Genomic DNA, 23,934 nt, shown 5'->3' with positions numbered 1-23,934 from the left:
CAGTTCTGGTCCTGTTCTGTTCAATATCTTCATAAATGATTTAAATAATGGCATAGAGAGTACGCTTTGAAAATTTTGCAGATGACACCAAGCTGGGAGGGGTTGCAAGTGCTTTGGAGGATGGGATTAAAATTCAGAATGATCTGGAGAAATGGTCTGAAGTAAATAGGATGGAATTCAATAAGAACAAATGCAAAATACTCCAGTTAGGAACGAACAATCAGTTGTACATGTACAAAATGGGAATTGACTGCCTACGGAAGGAGTACTGTGGAAAGGTCTCTGTGGGTCACAGTGGACCACAAGCTACATATGGGTCAACAGTGTAACAACACTGTTGCAAAAAAAGCAAACGTCACTCTGGTATGTATTAGCAGGAGTGTTGTAAACAAGACATGAGAAGTAATTCTTCAGCTCTACTCTGCGCTAATAAGGCCTCGACTGGAGTATTGTGTCCTGTTCTGGGCTCCACATTTCAGGAAAGATGTGGACAAATTGGAGAAAGTCCAGAGAAGAGCAACAAAAGTGATTAAAGGTCTAGAAAATATGACCTATGAGGGCAGATTGAAAAAATATGGTTTGTTTAGTCTGGAGAAGAGAAGATTGAGGGAAGACATGATAACAGTTTTCAAGTACATAAAAGATTGTTTCAAAGAGGAGGGAGAAAAATTGTTCTCGTTAACCTCTGAGGATAACACAAGAAGCATTGGTCTTAATTTCAGCAAGGGCGGTTTAGGTTGGACATTGGGGAAAAATTCCTGTCGGGGTAGTTAAGCACTGGAATAAATTGCTAGGGAGGTTGTGGAATCTCCACCACTGGAGATTTTTAAGAGCAGGTTAGACAAACACCTGTCAGAGATGGTCTAGATAGTACTTCGTCCTGCTTTGAGTTCAGGGGACTGGACTAGAAGACCTCTCGAAGTCCCTTCCAATCCTATGATTCTATGAACAAATTACTTATCTACCGATTCAATGACGTTTGGCAGGGACATCTAACCCCACTTCTTTCTTCCAGTCCCAATGTCCCTCTAGCCCCCTCAATTACTAGAGTAAAAACTATCTTAATATTAATTCAGATTTTAAAATAAACTCGTTTTGTCCATAATCCTGCCTCTTTTTACATTTGCTTGGCATGAACATTCCTGCAGTTGGCCTAGATGTCAAAGTTGCTTGTGAGTATTTTTGCAAATCAAGAGGCAGATTCTCAGCTAGTGGAAATCTGCATAACTCCAGAGACTTCAGTGAAGGTGTTTCAACTTCTTCCAGCTGAGAATCTGACCTCAGATTTTAAAATTTATGCTGAAAGTACTGGTTTTCTCATCCATAAAATACTTGTTTAACTTGGTTGTAACTCAAGCCCTGTGCATTTACCATTGTGGACATAGCTGAACAATCCAATATTTGCCATAATATTGTGCCCCATAATCTAAGCATCAATTTAAAAAAAATCATATTGCTCACTTGTGTGAAGAAAATGTAAATCAAGTACAACCAATGCAGTGTTGTCTTCCTTTCCTGGGGATAGGCTGAAACATTAGTTCTGAGATATATTAGTTGCCCTATTCATTTCAATGGTGGTTAAATATAAAATCTAAAGATGTTAGTTTAGGCTGGGATTTTCAAAAGAGCCTAAGGGAATTAGGTGTTAAATTCACATTGAAATTCAAGGAAGTTAAGCATTTAACTCCCTTTAGGTCTCTTGAAAAACCCATCCTTAAGTGTCAAAGTTGTTAATTATTTCACTGCTGATCACTTTTATGAGACACGTCCAGCTAATGTACTTACCTCACAGTACTAAACCCCCTCCTTCCTCGTGCCAGAAACTTCGGCGGTTCCTTACCCAGCTGCCAAAGTCACCACCTTCCCCATAGACAACTTCTGCAGAGCAATTATGCATTGTGAATTCAAAAATGCATGGAAACTTAAAAACTGCAAATGGGAGCACAGTATAAAATAAAGTGAATTTAATATCAAAATAAATAATACACAGGCTACTGCCCTGGTTGTATTCCATAATTTCATATTTAATTCAATTAGTTTTATGTTTTATAGAAAATGAAAAGAACTTGCCGCAGATTCCAAGGACCCTTGTGCCAGAATTAAATCCCATTTGGCATAGGGCTCGCTTGTATTTATTTGGTCTGTATTTAACTCTTATGTTATCTGAAGAGACAGCTCTCTTCTTCTGACATACTGCCACAGTTGCAGTCAGCAGAGGCACATGACCTGGATTCCCCTTGCTATAAAAGAGGAGGGCTGCTGCTTGAGGGTCTCAAGACTCAGCTTGCTCCTTCCCAAAATCTGAAAGAGCCCAAATTTTATGACCATCTGGACATGCAGAAAAACCACTTATTTGACACAGAGGGATTGGGAAGAAAGTTAAGGGCATAAGAGGGTGGGGGCAGTTCCTTTGATTTATTGGCTGGCTGAATTTATTTTGTATGAATATTTAATGCTGCTGGATGGTAGTCATTACATAACTGATAGTGTGCCTCTGTGTCCACTTCTAGTGGCTGAACCACACTGAAGTTTGAGCTAACAGAGATGGGTCTTTCAGCTCAGACAGTAGAGGCTGCTCATGCATTTAGGTCCACAGGTGTGTCAGATTCAATCCCTACTGCCAGTGACCCACTAAGGGTATGTCTGCGCAGCAACTAGACACCTGAGGCTGGCCCGTGCAAGCTGACTTGGGCTCGTGGGGCTCTTTCATTGCTGTGTAAACTTACAGGCTTGGACTGGAGCTCTAGAACCCTGCAGGGTGGGAAGGTCCCAGGGCTCAGGCTCCAGTCTGAGCCTGTAAGTCTACTACACAACAATGAAACAGCCCCACAACCTGAGCCCCACAAGCCTGAGTCAGCTGGTACAGGCCAGCCATGGGTTTTTCTTTGCTGTGTAGACACACCAAGGGGCGCATATTACAATTCTGTTGTGAGTTTAATGACATTAGTTTAATCTCTAGGGTGCCTACAGATTTCATATAGGCATTCTTTATTTCTTAAATCTAAAATAGAACAAAACGAACAAACAAAACCGTAAATAAATTATGAGTTTGTTCATGTTATGATAATAACATCCAAATTGAACCTCCAGAGTACTACACGCACTAACAAAAAAGTTAAGGAAATACTTGCAGTCAAATATTTTGATAAGTGGAAAGAAGAATATGTAGGGAAATACCTGCCTGATCTAAAGTTAAATTAGTGTGTGTTGTATTGACAGCTGCTTAATATTTAATTTTTTTGACCTGTTTTCTCTCATACAAACATGTTTCTTTTGCTGAACTCCAATTTGTATCGTTGTCTAGAACTGCAGTTACAAGCTGAGCCAAACTCCAGAACTGAATTATTGCAGTGTTTATAGTATTATCAAAACACTAATCCCAAATTTCAATTTGGATACTAAGTAGTTAGAGCATATGTTTCTTCATTTGGATATTCATATCTGCAAGTAGGAGCTTTAATACTTATTTTATACAACTAAATGTCAATTTGAATGCCCTAGTTTAGGCAATCTAATTTGAAAACTGGGATCCATGTTTCTGTTTATGCTGCATTTTCTGTTAATTTCTTGTATGCTGGAAGTGCTGTTTTTGGATAATCTTTTGGACACATTCTTTCAAGTTAATGAAGTCTCATCTCAACACACAAGATTTGTATGCTTGTACATTAAGATAAGAATGACCTTCTAATTTTACTTAGTATCCTTGCTAAGTTCAGTTACTTTTTGTGTGTGGATTTCAAAATTAATTCTAAAAAAACAATACATTTCAGAATAATACTTGAAGAGCTATTGAAGAGACCACTTATACCTACCATTTAATCCATTTTTAAATTTTAAAAGTTTAAAGACTTGTTACATGTATTTTGAATTTGTTTTCAGGATGAATTGGTGTCCAAATCTAGAACACGCTACTATGTGAACTCTTTACAACACAGAATTAAAAATCGGTTGTGGCAAACGCTGCTAGTTATTTTTCCAAAACTTGATCAGGTATTACCTTTATTATATAATTATATATATAATTATATAATTGCTTTTATTTTTAATAGAATCTAATTATGTAATAGGAATTTTGTTACACAAAATTGAATATATTAAATGGAATAGGCAATTTCATAAATATTTGATCTATATTTGCACTTGGCATCCAAAAGTCCAGTGTAATATAAACTTCATTCCTGCAACGTGAACTCTCATGTAAGATAAATTTTTCTAGAAAGACAAAATATTAGTTGTACCTTACAACAGATTTGATTGTTAATTTATTTACATGAAGGCTGACATACAGTTATCTGTATGTGCTGTCTTAATGCTGGATCCTGCAAATGGATCCACATGGGTGCACCCCTGTGCCTACATGAAAGCCCAACTGACTTCAGTAGGTCTGGATGTGAACAGGTTGGATCCATTTGCAACATTTAGTCCTTAAATTCTGTCTAGCCAACACCTAGATACAATAGTGATTTGTGCCCTTAAATATCATGGACAGATTGCTGATTCTAGTTTTCATTTAATAAAAATATTACTATTTAAAATATTCAGAATGTTTAGGATTTACTTTTCTAAACCTTTGGTGCTTGTTTGAATTTCATTTATTTTTCTTCCTAATGGAATCTATTGCATTGTTTGGATAATCTGTCATAATGCACTTAAAAACACAGTGCCTGGCATGGAATGAATTGAAAGAAGCCATTGAAAGAATTGTACAGGTGTTATATTCATTCTTAGAACAGTTATAGTGATGACCTAAATTCTGGCACAGCAATATAATCTTTAATAATATAAAAGTTCAAAAGATACTCTCTCTTTATTCCCACTTCATATGAATTGGTTATTTAAAACAGTTGTTTTGAAAATAAGGTATTTTGTTAATACAGTAGTAATTTTTTTAAAAAACCACAGCACTTCCTTGCTACCTCTCAGTGAAAAATAAAGGACCACCTTCTGCTGTGTGTTGAAATTAACATGTTTGGCAGGATAGGGCAGGGGGGACAAAAGCAGCAGTTCTACAGCGTATTTCTTTTTGGCCCCAGATATTTCAGCATCTCCCTACAAAGTAGAGTTTTTCCCACATTGGTGAACATGTAGCATATATATATATATATATATTAAATGTACCTATTAAATATTGTTGCTTTGATTGTTCCAAAGTGTTTCAAACAAGATTTGAGGAACAAATGACAGTAAAGTTTTTGTTTTTTGTAGTTTAGCAAGATTTTGAAATTTATTGATGAAACTTTAGATGACTAATCAATGGGGGGGTTAATTTTATTTTGCTCAGAATTTTTTGACTGGGACTCTTGACAAGATTTTTCAGGCTGGATTTGGTAACAATCAAGCATCCATAAAATACTTAATAGAATGGATTATCATCTTGATTCTAAACAGATACCCCCAGTTTCTTGAAAAATTCTGGAATTGTTTCTGCCATGTAAGTAAGAATTTTGACATTCATAATGTGTCTAATTTGAACAAATATAAGATGTCTTCTCACACACATGGGATCTAGTGCAATATTTCTTGTGCATCCATAATTTTCCTTAAAGTCAGTACGTGTTTTGAGAGCTTAAAGAACACAGGATCAAACCCACAGAACCTGATTCTGTGCTGCACTCTGATATGATACTTTGGTGTGAAAGGGGCTGTAACTTGCACGGATGCCTCCAACTTGGAAATCCCCATGCTCGCTGTGGTTCTCCAGGAAGACTAGTGTTGGTGTAACAGCCCAGTAACACCCCTCCTGGCAGCCACCAACATAGGGGCTTTCAGGGGTATGACGGGACGTGGGATGGCTCCACAAAAAGTCATAGAAGGCACTGTAAATTAAAACAGACATAGGAACTCCTCTGTCTTACTGTGGGAGCCATGCCTCTGTTTTACTGTGGGAGCCATGCCAGCCTTTGGACAAGACCCAAATCTTGGAAGTACAAAGGGGTTAAAAAGTCGAATTTGTTTCCCCATCTAAGTTGTGTCATCTCTGAAGTGCAAGTGTCATATAAGTAATATTCTCATTTATAAATTACAGCTTTTAATGTGGCTGTTTTTGCTCAGCATCATGTTACCCAGTTATGAGTCTTGGAGACCAATTTTGAATATTGTTCACTTTTTGTCTTTCAAGATATTTTGCATTTTCATGTGTTGCTAAAAAAGTTCTTAAAATTCACCATCTTGAGGGAAGGAAAAAGCAGTTAACAAACAAAATGTACAAATAAAGTAAATATTTATTTTAATCTTGATGGTAGATCTATGGTAGAAGTGTTCAGTAAATATTTCTGTTCTATATTTGGAAAGAAGTAGGATGTACAGCTCAGAAGTGAGCTGTAGCTCACGAAAGCTCATGCTCAAATAAATTGGTTAGTCTCTAAGGTGCCACAAGTACTCCTTTTCTTTTTGCGAATACAGACTAACACGGCTGTTACTCTGAAACCTTTAGGATGTACTTGTATCCTATGGGGATGAAGACATACTTTCTAGTCCATTCGTCGCTGAAGGGGATGTTAGATAACATCTATTAGCGATAAACATTTTTAAATTAGTAGGCCCAGATAATTTGCATCCAAAAATCATCAAAAGGCTGACTGAGGAGATCTCTGAACTACTGATGTTAACTTATAATAAATTGTGGAGTACCAGAGAAATTCCAGAAAACTGGAAGAGTGCTAATGTGCCATTATAAAAAAGGAAAAGTGGGATAACCCATAGGTTGGTTAGCTTGACATCAATACCAGGCAGAATAATGGAAAAGTTCATACAGGATTTAACTGACAAAGAATTAAAGACTAGGCCTGTAATTAATGCCAGTCACAATGTTTCTATGGGAAATAGAGCTTGTCAAACAAACCCGATTTCACTCTTTGAAATTACAAACTTGGTTGACAATGGTAGCTGCATAACTGAGTGGATATAATAGACTTTTCTAAGGCATTTGACTTAGTACTGCATGACATTCTGAATTTAAAAATTAATATTATACAATAAGCACATGTTAAATTGATTAAGAACTGGCTCACTGAGAGATCTCAAAAAGTAGTTGTCATTGGGGAATCATCATTGAAAGGGGGTGTTTCTAGTGGGTTTTTGCATGTGTGACACTACTCAACATTTTAGTCAGTGCTCTAGAAATACATATAAAATCATTGCTGATAAAATGTGCAAGATTGGCACAGTTGTAAATAATGTGGGTGGGGCAGTCATACAGAGTGATCTGGATTGCTTGGTAAACTGGACCTGTTCAAACAAAATATATTTGAATACTCCAAATGCAGAGTTGTACATTTAGAAACAAGGAATGCAGGCCATACCTACAGAATGGGGGACCGGAAAACAGAGACTCTGAAAAGGATTTAGGGGTCTTAGTGGACAAACAACTCAACATGAGCTCCCAATGTGACGTTGTGACAAAAAGAGCTAATGTGATCCTTGGAAGTATAATCAGGGAGTAGGAATATGCAGGTGATTTTATTTCTGTACACAATACTGATAAAACCCAATACTGTGATACTGTATGCTATTCTGGTGTCCACATTTTAAAAAGGATGTTGAAAAATTGGAGATGGTAAAGAAAAGAACCACAAAAATTATTTGAGGACTGGAGAAAATGCGTCACACTAAGAGACTTAAAGACCTCAATCTGTTTAATTTATCAGTAAGGCAATTGAGAGGCAACTTGATTACTATGTATAAGTACTTTTACAGGAGAAAATATGAGGTACCATGAGGCTCTTTAATGTAGCAGAGTAAGGCAGGAACCAGTGGCTGGAAGCTGAAGCCAGACAATTTTAAACAGTGAGGATGATTAACCTTTGGAACAAATTACCAAAGGAAGTAATAGATTCTCCTTCTCTTGAAGTCTTCAGATCCAGTCTGGATGCCTTTCTATAAGATAAGCTTTAGCAAAATATAAGTAATACTTTATTCAAACATGAGTTATTGGGCTCAAGACAGGGGTAACTGGATGAAATGTAGGGAACTTTGATATACAGGATGTCAGGCTAGGGGATCTACTGGTCTCTTCTGGCCTTAAACTCTGAATTATTAGCACTGCATATCACTTACATCTGTGAAGCATGATGTAGTTCTTCTCCAAGACTCCCAATTTGACAAAGTAAACTTTGGGAGCATTTTTCTTTTTTTGAATGTTTTTCAATTAATTTATTTTTTGAAATTGACCTTACTAGTGGAATATGAAAGGTACTGGAATGGCCACATAGGAAACCAAATCCTCCTTATTTTTCCACAGAACAGGTATACCAAAAGTAACAGTAGCGCAAGCTTTCCTATGCTGTCTCATCAATGTGTTTCCACCCTATTACACAGCAACTACCACTGCAAGTAACAAAACAGTTCAGTTTTCTAGCTCATTCAATTCCGATGAGTTGTTTTCACTCTTTGCTTTTCTTTGCAGAGGGACAAATTGATGTGATATTTTTTTATCTAGACTTAACTGGGAATGCAGCCTATTTCATATATACCATAGTATAGTTACTATTGCTTAAGATATTTTACAAAAGTGATAACAATATGAATAACTAAAACCATATTCTTGTACAAAATTACTTAATTTTTGTAATAAGTGTTGCTAATGGAAACATGTTTTTCCAGTATAATGGTCATTGTGGCTACAAAGCCTGTAGCTATAATTGGAGTCTATAGAACACTTCGTGAAATACAAAAAGGTACAGATATAACGTTTTTCCATTGATTACATTGTGTTCACTTCAGGGTGAAGAAAAGCTTAAAACTAGCATCTGTACATTTTTATCTGTGTTGTCTCACTTTGACATTATTCTTGAAAATACCTCTGAGAAGGTAAGTTCAAATTACAGAAAACCAGAACAAACATTTAAAGGGATGCTCACAATTGCATTATATAGGGATTTTAAAAAATTGTTTGTAATAGTTTATTGGAATCTTGGAAATGTTTATTTCCCTAGTAATTTAGTCAGTCTCTCTCTAAAATTGTCAAATGTTAACTTTTCCTGTGCTCATTGTAACACTAGTTTAGATGACTTCTGGAGTCTTTTGTACAGGATAAAAGTCCAAATGCATGTACAGACCAACCCTGCAAACCATTACTCATATAAGTAATCCTGCTGTCTTCAGTGGCCTGTTTGTATAAGTTGTCAGGATCAAGTTAATCAGTGTTAGACTATCAAACTTAAATAAAGTTCTTCCCTTATTGTCCTAAATATTAAATTTAAGGAAGAAATGGCCAAAGGAAATCAGAGAAAAACAAAATCAACCCTGAAGATATGGTTGTGAAAGTTTGTTTTTTTTTTAACGTGTGTGTTTAGTGTGTTGTTAATATCTGATTGTGCCCTTTCAGTTTTATGGTTTAATGTTTTAGATAGTATTGTGTGATGTTCCATTAAATTTCTGAGCCTAGCTTAGCTATTTGCCCTACCCCATCCTTTTGTGTTTCTTATGGAGCAGAAACCTACACACACTTCTGCCTTCTGTCCTCTTCTCTGTTTTGGACCATATGTAAAAGTAATTGTGCTTATTAAAGGAACATTGTCAACTTCAGAATCACACCTATGTCTGAAAAACATTAACTAATATTACAGTTGGCATTTCAGATTACTGAGCTGAAACTGGTTGAAGGAAAAACATACATTCTGGGGTATTTTTTTTCCAGTTTGGTCACTTTGTGTATAGTCAGTTTTACTCTCATACACACCCCTCCACACACCTCGGTAATACGTTGGTTTCCTCTATAGTTTGTGTGAGAGTTTTCACACAGCAAGAGGGGAGAGAGATACGTTTATTTAAAAAATAGAAAAAGGTGATTTTTAAAACCACAATCGCATGAGAACTTAGTGAATGGTATAGTACCTGAGACTATTTTTAACTCATTTTTTTTAAACTGATTAGATTTCAAGTTGACATTGTCCATTTAACTAATTGCTTGATGCAGACCTCCAGGAGAAGATGGCAGGCTTGTGAGGAGTTCCCCATAATCACCCTCAAAGCAACCTCATTGTTTTCCTTCAAAACTCTTCTTTCCTGTGATGTCTGCAAAGAAACGTGACAATGGTTAGGCCAGTGGTGTGCTGAAATCACAGCCTATCTATCATGCTGACCAATATTGTCTCATTGTTTCCTGGTACTTCCTGTCTAGCTGAATGTATCTATCTGTTGTCTTATACTTATGTTGCACATTCTTTCTGTGTAAGCATCTAACACAATGGGCTCCTGGCCCGTGACTAGGGCTTCTGGGTACCATGGTAATACAAATAGTAAATAATATTTTGGTGTGTTTAAAAATGAAAGCCAACATGAAGTTTAAACATTTATAGATAAGAGTTGTATTTGTTTTTTAATAAGCTAATTAAGCTAAACAGGAGAAAGGCATCCTCTTTCTGGAATAAAAGTGTCCACATATGGAGTTAATTCATTTCTGAATAACTACATGTACAGACAAGCTTTTGGTTCTGAGAGATGTGAACTGTTCCATTCATGTGAATGGGTTGTTAAGTCTGAAACCTAAAGATTGCAATTCAATGAAACTGTGTTAGGTATTTCAGTGCTGACCATTTTAGCAAAACACTGTTCTTATCTCACAATCCCAAACTGTTTCTTATGCTCTCCAGGGGAAAAATGCTGTGATGAGTCAAATATGTAAACTAAAGAATATTTTTCCCTTTCTAGAAACCAATTTTGAAGAAAGCCCTTCTTGTTGTTCTACAGTGGTGTTTTAACCACAATTTCAGTGTTCGACTTTATGCATTAGTAGCTCTCAAGAAAATCTGGGGCATGTGCAAAGCATTGTTTGTGGAAGAATTTGAAGCTTTGACACCAGTTATTGAATCGAGTCTTCATCAAGTGGAAAACATGCATGGTACAGGGTTAGTAAAATTCTTCTGATTTAGAATGCAGCTCTTCCATCTGTCTTTGCTGGAATCATTTGTAGTGTCTAAGGACCTTCTTAAACCACTTGTCTAATCTTGTAAAGTAGCACTTGATAATCTTTGTGATTTTGATGTGTTTCATCTATTTAAGTAGAACACTTAAAAATGGAATTTAAAGACGTCATCAGCAGATAAAATGAAATTATAGAAAACTTCCTTCCTTCTCTGTGTTTCAGAATTAAAAGGTTTCCTTTAATATGAATCCTCAGTAGAAAGTTCTGCATTCATCTGATAACTACAGTGCCTGTCTGAGAATGTGAGCAGACTATGTTATTCAGACTATCAGCAGTGCAATGGAGATGAGTTTAGTGGCTTGGGGAATAGGGCTTATAATTTTTTGTAGTCTGTCCTGAATTTTCTCATCTTGCCTCCCAGATTGAAAAATGAACAAAGCTTATTAGCTAATAAATCTACAGTAAATGTTTATTTGTTCTCCTTGCATTGTGAATTGGGGCTAGTTTGTCAATATAACATGTTTACAAAGTACTGGTGTTTAAATATTTAAGCTAACAGATTGATTTCCAGAAGATTTGCATTTCTTAACTATATATAAAGAAATGGCAGTACTTGTGTGTCCCCTGCATTTGGAGTTACAGAAGAACCCCTATTTTATGAACTAATCATAGATTGATGAGTTTGTAAAATTCAAAAGTTCCTAACATTGAACATTACAGTAGGTATGGTGTATAAATTGCAAGATGGTGTACTGCATAGCCGTCATCTTGTCAATCAAACCACTCCAAAGTGATTTTCAGTGCATTGAAAGCATTGGAATGTGAAGGGATGTTGACTTATTTTTCATCAACATTTCTCTCATTATGTGACCTTTTGTTTTTTTCTGTGGAGGAAAAATGGTTCGTATAAATGGCCATTCATAAGATTGGTGTTCATAAAATTGAGGTTCACCTGTACTTGGCTTAAAGGATCATTCACATAGGAGATCCATGTTCAAAGAGTAGTGTTTAGTGAGCACTACAAATCCCTTCCTGGGTGTGGGATCACATCAGAAAATCTACAGTGAATATGTTGACATGTTACTAACACTGCTAATAATCTGTTCATTTATCTCCCTACTCCACATCTGATCAAATGTGTGCAGACTTGGATCTTTTTATCTGCCAAGACTTGAGAATCAGGATCCTCCTGCAAATATTTGTGGTATCATTGAAATCCAAAGAAATAAAATGTTGAATGCAACTCTGTGCACTGTTTTAGGTGTTCGTAATTTCACTAACAACGGCAAGAGAAAGAGAAGGTTGAAATAATAGAGAAATTGATTATCTGTTATTTTTGCACTGTATTTATTTGTAATTAGTTCAACATGAACACTCCTCCTATTACTGGTTTGGGGTCTTAAGCAGTTTAGTTTGTTTAATTTTTTATTCATCTGTATAGTCACCATTCATAAGTCCTCTTATTCTGAGTTCCTGAGAGAACTTTTGTTCCCCTTCTCTGAGAGGGTATGATACCTTTCTCTATCAAACATAGTTATCTTAGTTACCATAATTCATAGAGATATGTTTCTTCCCAGTTCCTGGGCACAAAGTGAATTTATTTCCAGTTCATTGTATTCATAAATGAGTCTCATAAATGTGAGTGGTGAATATATATTTAAAGTAGTCTCTTTTTCCATTAACACAATATATAATATATGCATTTAGACTGGACTTCTTTACTGTGAGACTGTAATAAGTAAATACGTAGAATTTTTGTATATCTTACTGTATTTTTGCAATACATAGGAATGCTAGAAAGAATTGGCAACGAATCCAAGATCATTTCTTTTTTGCAACATTTCATCCCCTGAAGGATTACAGTCTAGAGGCAAGTATAAAATACTGTATGTAATGGTCAATTATTTTTCACTGCTTTGCTGCTATATTTGTAATTTGGACATTGTTCTACTGCATGATGAGTAATGATCAGTTGTAACTGATTTTTGGATATCATGAAAAATGACTTCATAATATTTTGGTGCATCTTAGACCAAAACAAATATATTTGGACTCAAATGATTTTTAAAATTATTTTTTTATAGCAATCATGGCTAGAAAACTAAATCAATTAAATTGAAAACCCAGGAATGTAGGCATGTATTATAATTGTTACTGGTTAATCTGGAGGAAACAGACAAGTGAACTCCTTCCTAGTTATATTTGTATTTGTTGCTTGATCAATTGCTTGCAGTAGCTCAGTTGCAGCCAATAAGACCCAACTTTTTTTTCTTTTATGACCCACCTTCAGAATTTTCATTCCTGTCACTCTTGCACTTGTTCTATGATGTGCTGGTAAACTGCTTTTTGAAGTGGCTTAGCTAAAGTACACACTTTCTGTGAGTTAAAGACAAAGATGCATTGAAGTCAGACACATCAGTTCCTCCTTCAGGTCAGTTTCATCACTGTGGCTCAGAATAACTGGAAGCTGAGTGATCAACAAGAGGGGAAGAGAAAAAAAGGCAAAATAAAGGTGAAGATGAAAAACATGAGTAGAGTGCCTAAAGCAGAAAAGAGGCAAGAATGAGGAAAAATGCACAACTATCTTGACAAAAACAGAACATCCTCGCAGAATTTGAAATTTGTTTGCTGTTGACTGTGGGAAAAATACCTGTTTTCAGATGTATTGCATAAGAATATGAATTTGGAGCATCTTCTATACTTGAGCATCTCAATTGATAAAATAATAGTTTATATAGTCAATTGATGCTATATCCATGCTATTGGTGATCAGTTAGTTTTCTAAATATCTTAATTTTTTTTGTTATGGCCCAATACATTTCTATAAATCACTCGAGCTAGGATTGCAATCTGTTGCTCTAAAACAGTAACAGGAAGTCATTGAATGAACTACATTTCTTGCTTCTTTGGAGTCCAAATTGTGTCTGCTTGTTTCTTTCGGGAAGATTCAGCTTAAGATCACCTCCTTAGTTTTCTTGTAGACTAAATTTTGACAAATTTCTCAAAGGAAAGGTGTGACGGGTTTGGGCCCTTTGGGGTGTCACCTGATGTGCTAGTATGCCACTGAGTCAACCTATTCTGCCAGCCTGGATCCCCTTTACCTGGCTTTGCTGGGCTAGGCTCACAAGCCTTTTCCAGTCAAGCGCACAGGAAGGGCCGCACCCAGCTGCACAGAGAGACAGAAGTCCACTCTGGAAAGATTCAGCCTTAGGGGCTCACCCCAACACCCTGGTGCCCACTCCCTTTAAGGGGTATAAACCCAAAGGTTTTATGAAATTCGCCACCTCCCTCAATGTGGAGGGAGTTATGCACAACTTCTTGCCCCCCCATTAGAAATTACATAAACTGGGTTATATTGTAAACAAGAAATAAGTTTATTAATAACAAAAGGTGAATTTTAAGTGAATATATGAGATAACAGACAGAACAAAGCAGATTACTGACCAAATAAAGCAAAATATGCAAGCTAAGCCCAATATGCTTCTCACCCTAAATGTTATTTTGGGCAGGCTGCAAAGTTTCTGTGATTCAGAGTTCCAGTTATATTCCTTTTCAGACTGGACCCTGTCTCAGTCTGGACTCACCCCACCCCTTCCCTTCAGGTGGCTTTCGCAGTCTTTCTCCTTGGGCAGACAGGCCATGGAGAGGAGGAGTCTGCTTGCCTTCCTCCCCACCCTTAAACAGGATTTACATAAGGCGGGAATCCTTTGTTTCCCAAACTTGACCCCCCCCTTCCCTTCCAGTGGAAAGTTACAAGGAGTCCGAGTATCCCAGTAATCTTTAGTATCAGGTGATAAGACCAGCTGATTCTGTAGTATCACAGCATCCATGAGTCAGTGGAACTATAGAGTGTCTGCAGGAAGGCCAAGCCTTTTCACAGTCCATTGTCCTCGCTGAGGGTCATCAGCCCTATTTTGGCATTTCCATTGTTGTACCTGAAGTGTTAGCAGTGGGCATCACCCTAAGTAGTATAGTTGAAATACAGATACATTATCCATATTCCTAACTTCAGATACAGAAATGATACAGGCATACAAATTGGATAATCACATTCAATAAATTATAACCTTTCCAATGATATCTTACAAGATCCATCTTGCATGAAGTACATTTCAGTTATGTCATATTCATATCAAAAGCATATTTTCATAAAGAATACAGAGTGAAATGTCACAAAAGGATTGTTTTTTTCAGACTTATACATTTTTTAGTTCCAAACTATTGTGAAGTTTAGTGATTATACCAACATATGAGGGGGGCATAACATTCCACTGATTAAGTAAAACTAACCATTGAAATTGAAAAAAGGTCTGGATTTCCAATTTGTGGTTTTCTATTTTTTCCTGATTTCCCCTCCTCTTTCCACCCGCATGTTTTGTATTTAGGGTTAGTTATGGCTTATTTTAGGAGTTAACATCTTTTATTGTTTTTTTTTATTTTGTTGAAATATGAGGATTAAAAAATAATTGCCCTTCAAAACTCTGTGCTCTGAGGTACAGTAACTCCTCATTTAACATTGTAGTTTATGTTCCTGAAAAATGCAACTTTAAGCGAAACAATGTTAAGCAAATCCAATTTCCCTATAAGAATTAATGTAAATGGAGGGGGGGGGGTTAGGTTCCAGGGAATTTTTTTTTTGCCAGACACACAGTGTGTAAGTTTTAAACAAACAATTTAATACTGTACACAGCGATGATGATTGTGAAGCGTGGTTGAGGTGGTGAAGTCAGAGGGTGGGATGTTTCCCAGGGAATGCCTTACTGCTAAATGATGAACTAGCAATTGGCTGAGCCCTCAAGGGTTAACTCATTGTTGTTAATGTAGCCTCACGCTCTACAAGGCAGCCGGAATGGAGGGAGGGAAGTCAGCATTGCAGACAGAGACACACACCCTGTGTGTGAGAGAGAGAGATGCGCATTTCCCCTTTAAGTACACTGACACCACTCTTAAGTACACTGCCTTGTTAAGTTAATCAGCAAGCTGAGACTGCAGCAGCTGCTGCCAGGAAGCTCCCTCAGTCCTGAGCCCTGTTGTGTATGTCCCCCCTGCTCTATGGAGGTGGGGTAAGCAGGGTGCAGGAGCAGGGGGGAGGGGACACCCTGACATTAGCCGCCCATTCCTCTCTTCTCCCCCTCCCCCAGCAAGCAGGAGGCTCTGGAGAGCAGCTCCAAGGCAGAGGGCAGGAGCAGCACATGGCAGTGGGGGGAGGGACAGCTGAACTGCTGGCAATTGATAGCCTGCTAAGCAGCTGCCACACAGGGAACTTATGGGAATAGGGAGCTGATAGGGGGGCTGCGGGTCCACCCTGGTTCGAAGCCTCCACCAGCTAGCTGCAAGGGGCTGCTCTTCCTGCAATCAGTGGACAAAGCAGGCGGCTGCCAAACGACCTTGGAACGGAGCACTGCATAACTTTAAACAAGCATGTTCCCTAATTGCTCACCAACGAAACAACCTTAATCGGGACGGTGATAAGTGAGGAGTTACCATATAAGCTTCCAGTGTTTGTCCGAGTTCCTTTGCTGCTTCTAGCCCCTTCAAAAAACAATTTTTAACATTAGAAAAGTTGTACGTTTGAGGCATTTTCCAGCATAATATTTGTAATTTAGATTTTCTTAGATTGTTGCTTTGGTAGGGTTTTATGGGTTTTATCTTTAAAACTGGAAAATGACCATAATGTTAAATATATGTTCCTGTATTGCACCAGGTTATGAGTATTCGGAGATGTATTGATCAGTAAGTTATAGCTTATGATAGATAAAATATTTGTAATATAAAATTATGCTGAAGTTAGTTTAGTATCTCTTTGAAGTTTATTTTTTTTCTGAGATTATCCTAAAAGTCCTGTGTTACATTGCAGACAATATTTTACACCCTTCCACGCCTTTCAGAACTTGTTGAAGATGAATGGATCCCACTCTATAAATTTACCAGATATACTGACATTTCTTTGCCTGCAGCATTTCATTGGTTGCATTCTCGAACTGAACTTCTTAATCTAAAACCAAGTGACTGGTCTCAGCAAGATATGGGTAAAATACAAATTCATATATGTTTTGATCTGAGATTAATTATTTGGGTTTGGTAGTTGCAATATATTTTGTCAGTACTTGCTCTGCTAAACATAATTGTTAAAAAACTGCTGTAGAGCATATAGTTATGCTGTGCTATTAGCATAATGTATAGAGATTGATGATAATATGTGACCCTTATAGTTTCAGAAGGGTATCACTTTGGTGTCCTAGTAAACAGTGGTTCCCAAACAGTTTCATTATCATGTCAGTATTTTCCACATCTAAATAATTTAAACCTAACACTTTTTCTTAGGTTCAGATTTAGTTGAAACGGATAACCAAACAGAATGGACAGATGTTCAGAAAAAGATCATCCCTTGGAAAAACAGTAGTCCTGATTTAGACCTGGAATTGGTATTTCAGGACCGTGCAGCTAAACTTGGTAAATCCAACAGTAGATTGATTGTAGTGGCCTCACTTATTGATAAACCCACCAATTTAGGAGGTAAGGTTCAATGCATATTTTTAATTCTTTATTTGCGCAAGGTGGATTGACTTTGTGATTTAAATAGCTGATTTTATTCATGATTTAAATCAGTAAGCAGGAAATCTTGATTTAAATAATCAATTTAAAGCTTATTTGCATTTGTACTTTTTATTTATCTTCCTAGAAAAGTTAGTTCTTATTGGTTGGTATAATTTAGTACTTTTTTTTGCTAAAAAGGAAAATACACTAGATAGGCATTATTGAAGCAGTTATATAGCTCAACATATATTTATTCAGATTCTTAATCTTTACATTTTTTGTTGTTAGAATGGTGAAAAAATGACATTTCTTATTTTTTAGATTAATTTTTTACTTGTGATTTGTGTTAAACTGCATTTGGATTGGAAATTGGAATTAAATAAATTATGAAAACAATGTTTTCAGATAGTTCTATTTAACTAATAAAAACAATCCTAAATCTGCTGGATACATAAAAAATAAAAGTATGTTTAGCAAAACATGTTTTGCCTTTAAAACCAACTGATTTATTAAACAAAGTAAATATTATCTGTAACTAGTGAATTGAACTGATGGTTTCTGGCCTTCATATCGTTCAGGAGTATAGAATTCGTAATCACATCTTTTCACATCTAGTTTTTATTCATACATTGGAAGAGGAAAATAAGCTTTCCTGCTTTTTCAATTCCCAGGCCATTTCTCAACTTTGAATGAATTAGTCATTGAACTGAACTAGTTGAACAAACTGAAATGAAGAAAATATTCACTCTGCATCTGCCAAAGGAATTACTGCTGTCAAAAACTGAGTTAGCACTTCGACAAGCTCTAGTTCCAGGTGCTTAGCCAGGGTCTACCACCAGTTCAGGAGTTTGACTTTTTTTAAAATTTTAACAACAAACATGTAGTGCTTGAATATTATTTTTTGTATTTTATTTAGATGATTTTAGTAGATTATACTAAGTTTAGGCCTTTACATATCAAATGTAATTTTGTTTATTTATGAAAAGAGATTAATTTAAATTTTTTAAAAAATCTGATTAAATTAAAAAAAAATCACTGCTGCTTCTTCAAGTAGTGTCCCTGTGGGGGCTCCATTGTACGTGTATCTGCATCCCCGCGCTGCCGATCAGAGAACTTTAGTAGCAGTGTCCGTTCAGCCTGCTCATGCACTGCTCCTCACCGGCCACAAGGCTAGCCAGCATACGCAGGCGAACCGTCCTCAGTTCCTTCTCAGCCGCCTCTGGCTAGTGACAGAGCTATAGCTGTCCATTCGCAGATCATTAACTCTTTTAGAATTGCTAATTTTTAGCTTCCATTAAAGCGCTTTTTCTTTCTTTACTTCGTTTACATTTTATTTTGGCATTTGCCTTTTAAAAAAAAGAAGAAGAAGAAAAAAGACTGTCTTCTGCCAACCCCTTGTCCAGGGGGTGGGGGGAACCCCCTAGACAAAGATATGCCCTGCACCCCAGTCTTCAAAAACCGCCTCAGTTGCAAGGAGTCTATCCCAGTGACTGATGGACACTCACAATGTGTTCGCTGCCTAAGAGAGAACCACATTCCATAGAAGTGTGGTTTGTGTCGGCAACTGAAGCCCAGATCCAGAAAAGACAGAGAACTGAAGCTCAAATTCCACTTCACTGAGTCAGCACTTCAACCTCTGGAGTCCTGGCAGGAGCCCCCACTGCAACCTTCTACTTTGAAGGGAGGTGAGCCCAGGGAGTTGCCTGTGAGCCACTCACGTAAGGCCTCTAAGAAAAGGTCAGTGAGTCCCCATAGCGATCCCTGATCAAGCTAAAAACAATCTCTGGCTCAATCAGTATCATCAGGACCAATGGCACTGAAGTTGTCTAAATCTGGTATCCAGGGCATGGATGGTATCATACCAATGGAGTAAGTTGGGTTGCTCCAGCCAATGACCCAGTGGGCCCAGGCAAGAAACCACTGGTACCATGGGAGCATGAAAAACCTAGAAGATCTGACCTGGGGAAGGCTCCATCAGTACCGATGTCAACATCGGTACCACCTGTGGTACACTGGGCACCAACAGACCTTGCTCTCAGGTCCACATCTCTAATCCCGTCGGTACAAGCCTCTTGGCATCGACAACCACCGCTGGTACCGATGCCTTCTGCACTGCCAGACTTCCAGTGCGCGACGGATCTTTTGGTGTCTGACGCACCGGACTTACCTCTGCTCATTACCGGGGACCCAGAGCCCTTGACTTGCCATTGACTTCGTACCATGCACCACCCTTTTCATTGTTGCAGTCAGAAAGTGAGCAAGAGGACGTGGTTTCCCGCCACTCTTCTCACCCGCTGTATGGGGCCCCGTTTCACTATGGACATCAGGCATATTGTCCCCCTGGTTTGGTCAGTTGTGGCACCCACCACTGGCCCCTTCCCATCGCAATGGCCATACCGTGATCCTTGGCAGGTTCAAAGACAACAGGTCTCCCTTATCTCTAGTGCAAGGGTTCACAAGCTAGGGGTCGGGACCCCTCAGGGGGTCGCAAGGTTATTACATGGGGGGTTGTAAGCTGTCAGTCTCCACCCTAAACCCTGCTTTCCCTCCAGCATTTATAACGATGTTAAATATATAAAAAGGTGTTTTTAATTTATAAGGGTGGGGTCGCACTCAGTAGCTTGCTATGTGAAAGGGGTCACCAGTACAAAAGTTTGAGAACCACTGCTATAGTGTGACCTACCAGCAACCGAGGAAACACCATCGAGCTGCTACCTCGAGGGCTTCTGAACCTCCTGAACAGGCAAGCATGCTTCTCATCATCACCGCTAAACAAGACAGTGATACCCCTTCCACCAACTATGGCAGATTATTTTAAACTGTTCCAGAACTTGGCACAGAGGATGGCAGAAACATTGCCAATACCTTTGCAAGAAGTGAGCGAGTCGCACTACAAGCTGGTGAACATTTTACATTCATAGAATCATAGAATATCAGGGTTGGAAGGGACCTCAGGAGGTCATCTAGTCCAACCCCCTGCTTAAAGCAGGACCGATCCCCAATTAAATCATCCCAGCCAGGGCTTTGTCAAGCCTGACCTTAAAAACTTCTAAGGAAGGAGATTCCACCACCTCCCTAGGTAACACATTCCAGTGTTTCACCACCCTCCTAGTGAAAAAGTTTTTCCTAATATCCAACCTAAATCTCTCCCACTGCAACTTGAGACCATTACTCCTTGTTCTGTCATCTGCTACCACTGAGAACAGTCTAGAGCCATCCTCTTTGGAACCCCTTTCAGGTAGTTGAAAGCAGCTGTCAAATCCCCCCTGATTCTTCTCTTCCATAGACTAAACATCCCCAGTTCCCTCAGCCTCTCCTCATAACTCATGTGTTCCAGTCCCCTAATCATTTTTGTTGCCTTCCACTGGACTCTTTCCAATTTTTCCACATCCTTCTTGTAGTTTGGGGCCCAAAACTGGACACAGTGCTCCAGATGAGGCCTCACCAGTGTCGAATAGAGGGGAACGATCACGTCCCTCGATCTGCCGGCAATGCCCCTACTTATACACCCCCAAATGCCATTGGCCTTCTTGGCAACAAGGGCACACTGTTGACTCATATCCAGCTTCTCGTCCACTGTAACCCCTAGGTCCTTTTCTGCAGAACTGCTGCCAAGCCATTCGGTCCCTAGTCTGTAGCGGTGCATGGGATTCTTCCGTCCTAAGTGCAGGACTCTGCACTTGTCCTTGTTGAACCTCATCAGATTTCTTTTGGCCCAATCCTCCAATTTGTCTATGTCCCTCTGTATCCTATCCCTTCCCTCCAGCGTCTCTACCTCTCTTCCCACTTTAGTGTCATCTGCAAACTTGCTGAGGGTGCAATCCACACCATCCTCCAGATCATTTATGAACATATTGAACAAAACCGGGCCCAGGACCGACCCTTGGGGCACTCCACTTGATACCGGCTGCCAACTAGACATGGAGCCATTGATCACTACCCGTTGAGCCCGACAATCTAGCCAGCTTTCTATCCACCCTATAGTCCATTCATCCAGCCCATACTTCTTTAACTTGCTGGCAAGAATACTGTGGGAGATCGTGTCAAAAGCTTTGCTAAAGTCAAGGAACAACACGTCCACTGCTTTCCCTTCATCCACAGAACCAGTTATCTCGTCATAGAAGGCAATTAGATTTGTCAGGCATGACTTGTCCTTGGTGAATCCATGCTGACTGTTCCTGATCACTTTCCTCTCCTCTAAGTGCTTCAGAATTGATTCCTTGAGGACCTGCTCCAAGATTTTTCCAGGGACTGAGGTGAGGCTGACTGGCCTGTAGTTCCCAGGATCTTCCTTCTTCCCTCCACATCCTCCGGAGTGGTCCTCCCTATTAATGAGGCGCTACTGGATCCTGCCAAGGTCATATGGCAGGCCTCCACGTCTGTCCCACCAACATGCAAGCCCGCTGACAAGAAATATTACATGCCAGCAAAAGAGACAGAGTTTCTCTTCTTCCACCCACCTCCCAAATTTTATTATTGTGGACGCTGTTAATTCTAAGGGCCGCCAACACCAGTTTAACTCCACCCCTTACGACCAGGACTGGAAGCATCTGGACCTTTTTGGCAGGAAAGCATACACCTCGGCCATCTTCCAGTTCCATGTTGCAAGCTGTCAAGTCTTACTGGCAAAATATGACTATCAGAACTATGCAAAACTCAGTTCTTTTATTGAGCAGCTCCCCAGTTCTCATAAGGAGCAATTTAAAGTCATAGTCAACGAAGGCTAACTGTTGGCTAAGACATCTCTCGAGTCTGCACTTGATGCATCTGACACAGTGGCATGTTCAGTCTCTACTGCCATTGTGTTGAGATGAGCCTCATGGCTTCCTTTGTCTGGCTTCCCAAAGGAGGTCCAATGGACTGTGGAGGACCTTCCTTTTGAAGGGATAAAGCTATTAGCCGAGAAGACCAACGCCTCCCTTCACAAAGTAAAAGATTCCAGGGCCACTCTTCAATCTCACAGTATCTGTACACCTGGGTACAAAAGCAGATATAGTCCTCAGCCACCAATCAAGGCCCACTCATCACAATATTCATCTCAATATTCAGCACAGAGATCATATGAACCCCAGATGAAGAAGCCCAGGTTACCCAGATGGAAGATGTCAGGATCACAGCCCATTTCCTCTCAACCCTCCACCTCAAAGAAACAGTTTTGACGGTTGGTCGAGGTGCCCGTAGAACATTCTACTTATTGTTATCTCACACTGGAAACCCGGCCCCTCCCCACCCACATTCCTTCAGAGAGACCATCTCACCCCATTCCGCAGCATCTGGGAATGGATAATCTCCGACAAATGGGTGCTGGAGATCAACTGGGATGGACGCTCCATCCATTTCTCCTCCTTCCTCCTACCAAACATCCTTCCCGGACCCTCTTCAGGGACCCTTCTCACAAGAGCTGCTATGTCAAGAGATAAACCATCTCCTCAGCATAGGAGCCAGAGAGCCAGTGCCCACAATTCTAAGAGGCTTCTACTCTCGTTACTTCCAGTTACCGAAGAAAAAAAGAGGGTTGGAGACCCATACTGGGACTCAGAGTGCCCTTTTCTGCAATTATTATTAATAATTATACCATTTCCATCTAGTAATGAACCAATACCACTGTGAGGATTCTGTTTATTCCTAATATAGTTACAAAACTCCTTATTGTTCTTAACCCTGCTGGTCAGAGATTTCTCCTTGTGTCATTTGTGTGTATGTAACCCAAAACTCATACATATATGCTGATCCACTGCACTGTAACATCATTGGAAGTAAATACTGCAGAATACTTTATAGGACATGGTGGTAAAGGTGGGATTGGTTTTTTTTTATTTATTTATTTATTTATTTATTTATTTATTTCTAACCTACTGATAGCTTATAGAAGGCATTTTCCTTTTTCTGCTGACATTGCGAGAGTCATGACTTGGAACATACATGAAAAGCATGTGGAAATAACCCTGTTGACTAAAACTAGAGGGCTAGAGAGACAAATGTTTATATTGCTGGAGATTATTTGTTTTCAGATTGTCTTCTCTTTTTCATGTGCTTTAATATCTTAGTTTTGTTGTTTAAAGTAATCTTTATATTTTAAATCTTGTGCTTATTTGTAGGTTTGTGTCGTACAAGTGAAATATTTGGGGCATCTGCTTTAGTTGTTGGCAGTCTTCATTATATAAACGATAAGCAATTTCAGCATCTCAGTGTTTCTGCAGAACAGTGGCTTCCTCTTGTCGAGGTGGGTGGAAAAAGTATTTTAGCTGCTAAAAGGAGCACTGTACATATAAATTCATTCAAACTGATGCCCTCTAAGTCAAGGGTCTCACTTTCTTTTTTCCTCTCCTGAAAATTAACCGCTTTACCCATTTGGCACAAGTACCTGCTTCTCTGTTTTATGCTAGTATTAAGGTATGTTTGCATTATTAGCCTGCTGCTTTTGAAGATCCTTGTTGCGGTTTTTAAAAGGTTGGTTTGTTGATTATTTTTTGTGTTAATGAAACTGATTGTACTAGTTGCCTCTTGTTTTATAACATACTCTGATTGTAGTA

At 38.7% G+C, this 23,934-nt stretch overlaps 1 protein-coding gene across 6 annotated transcripts in view; it reads left to right on the top strand.

Annotated features, from left to right (window-relative positions):
• Positions 1–23,934, top strand: part of TARBP1 (tRNA guanosine 2 -O-methyltransferase TARBP1) — a 100,791-nt gene that overhangs the window by 67,449 nt on the left and 9,408 nt on the right. For 3 of the 6 annotated variants that reach the window (XM_084623950.1, XM_084623948.1, XM_084623947.1), the window contains 8 exons: positions 3,880–3,990; positions 5,282–5,431; positions 8,722–8,808; positions 10,651–10,847; positions 12,653–12,734; positions 16,722–16,893; positions 17,189–17,380; positions 23,500–23,624. In XM_084623950.1, the coding sequence (XP_084480076.1) occupies positions 3,880–3,990; positions 5,282–5,431; positions 8,722–8,808; positions 10,651–10,847; positions 12,653–12,734; positions 16,722–16,893; positions 17,189–17,380; positions 23,500–23,624 (1,116 nt within the window). The other 3 variants (XM_084623949.1, XR_014710943.1, XM_084623951.1) reach the window with 3 other exon arrangements.

This window comes from Lepidochelys olivacea (assembly GCF_965140295.1).
Source record: "Lepidochelys olivacea isolate rLepOli2 genome assembly, chromosome: 3".
Lineage (NCBI taxonomy): Eukaryota > Metazoa > Chordata > Testudines > Cheloniidae > Lepidochelys > Lepidochelys olivacea.
This window is presented reverse-complemented; position numbering and strand designations above follow the sequence as displayed.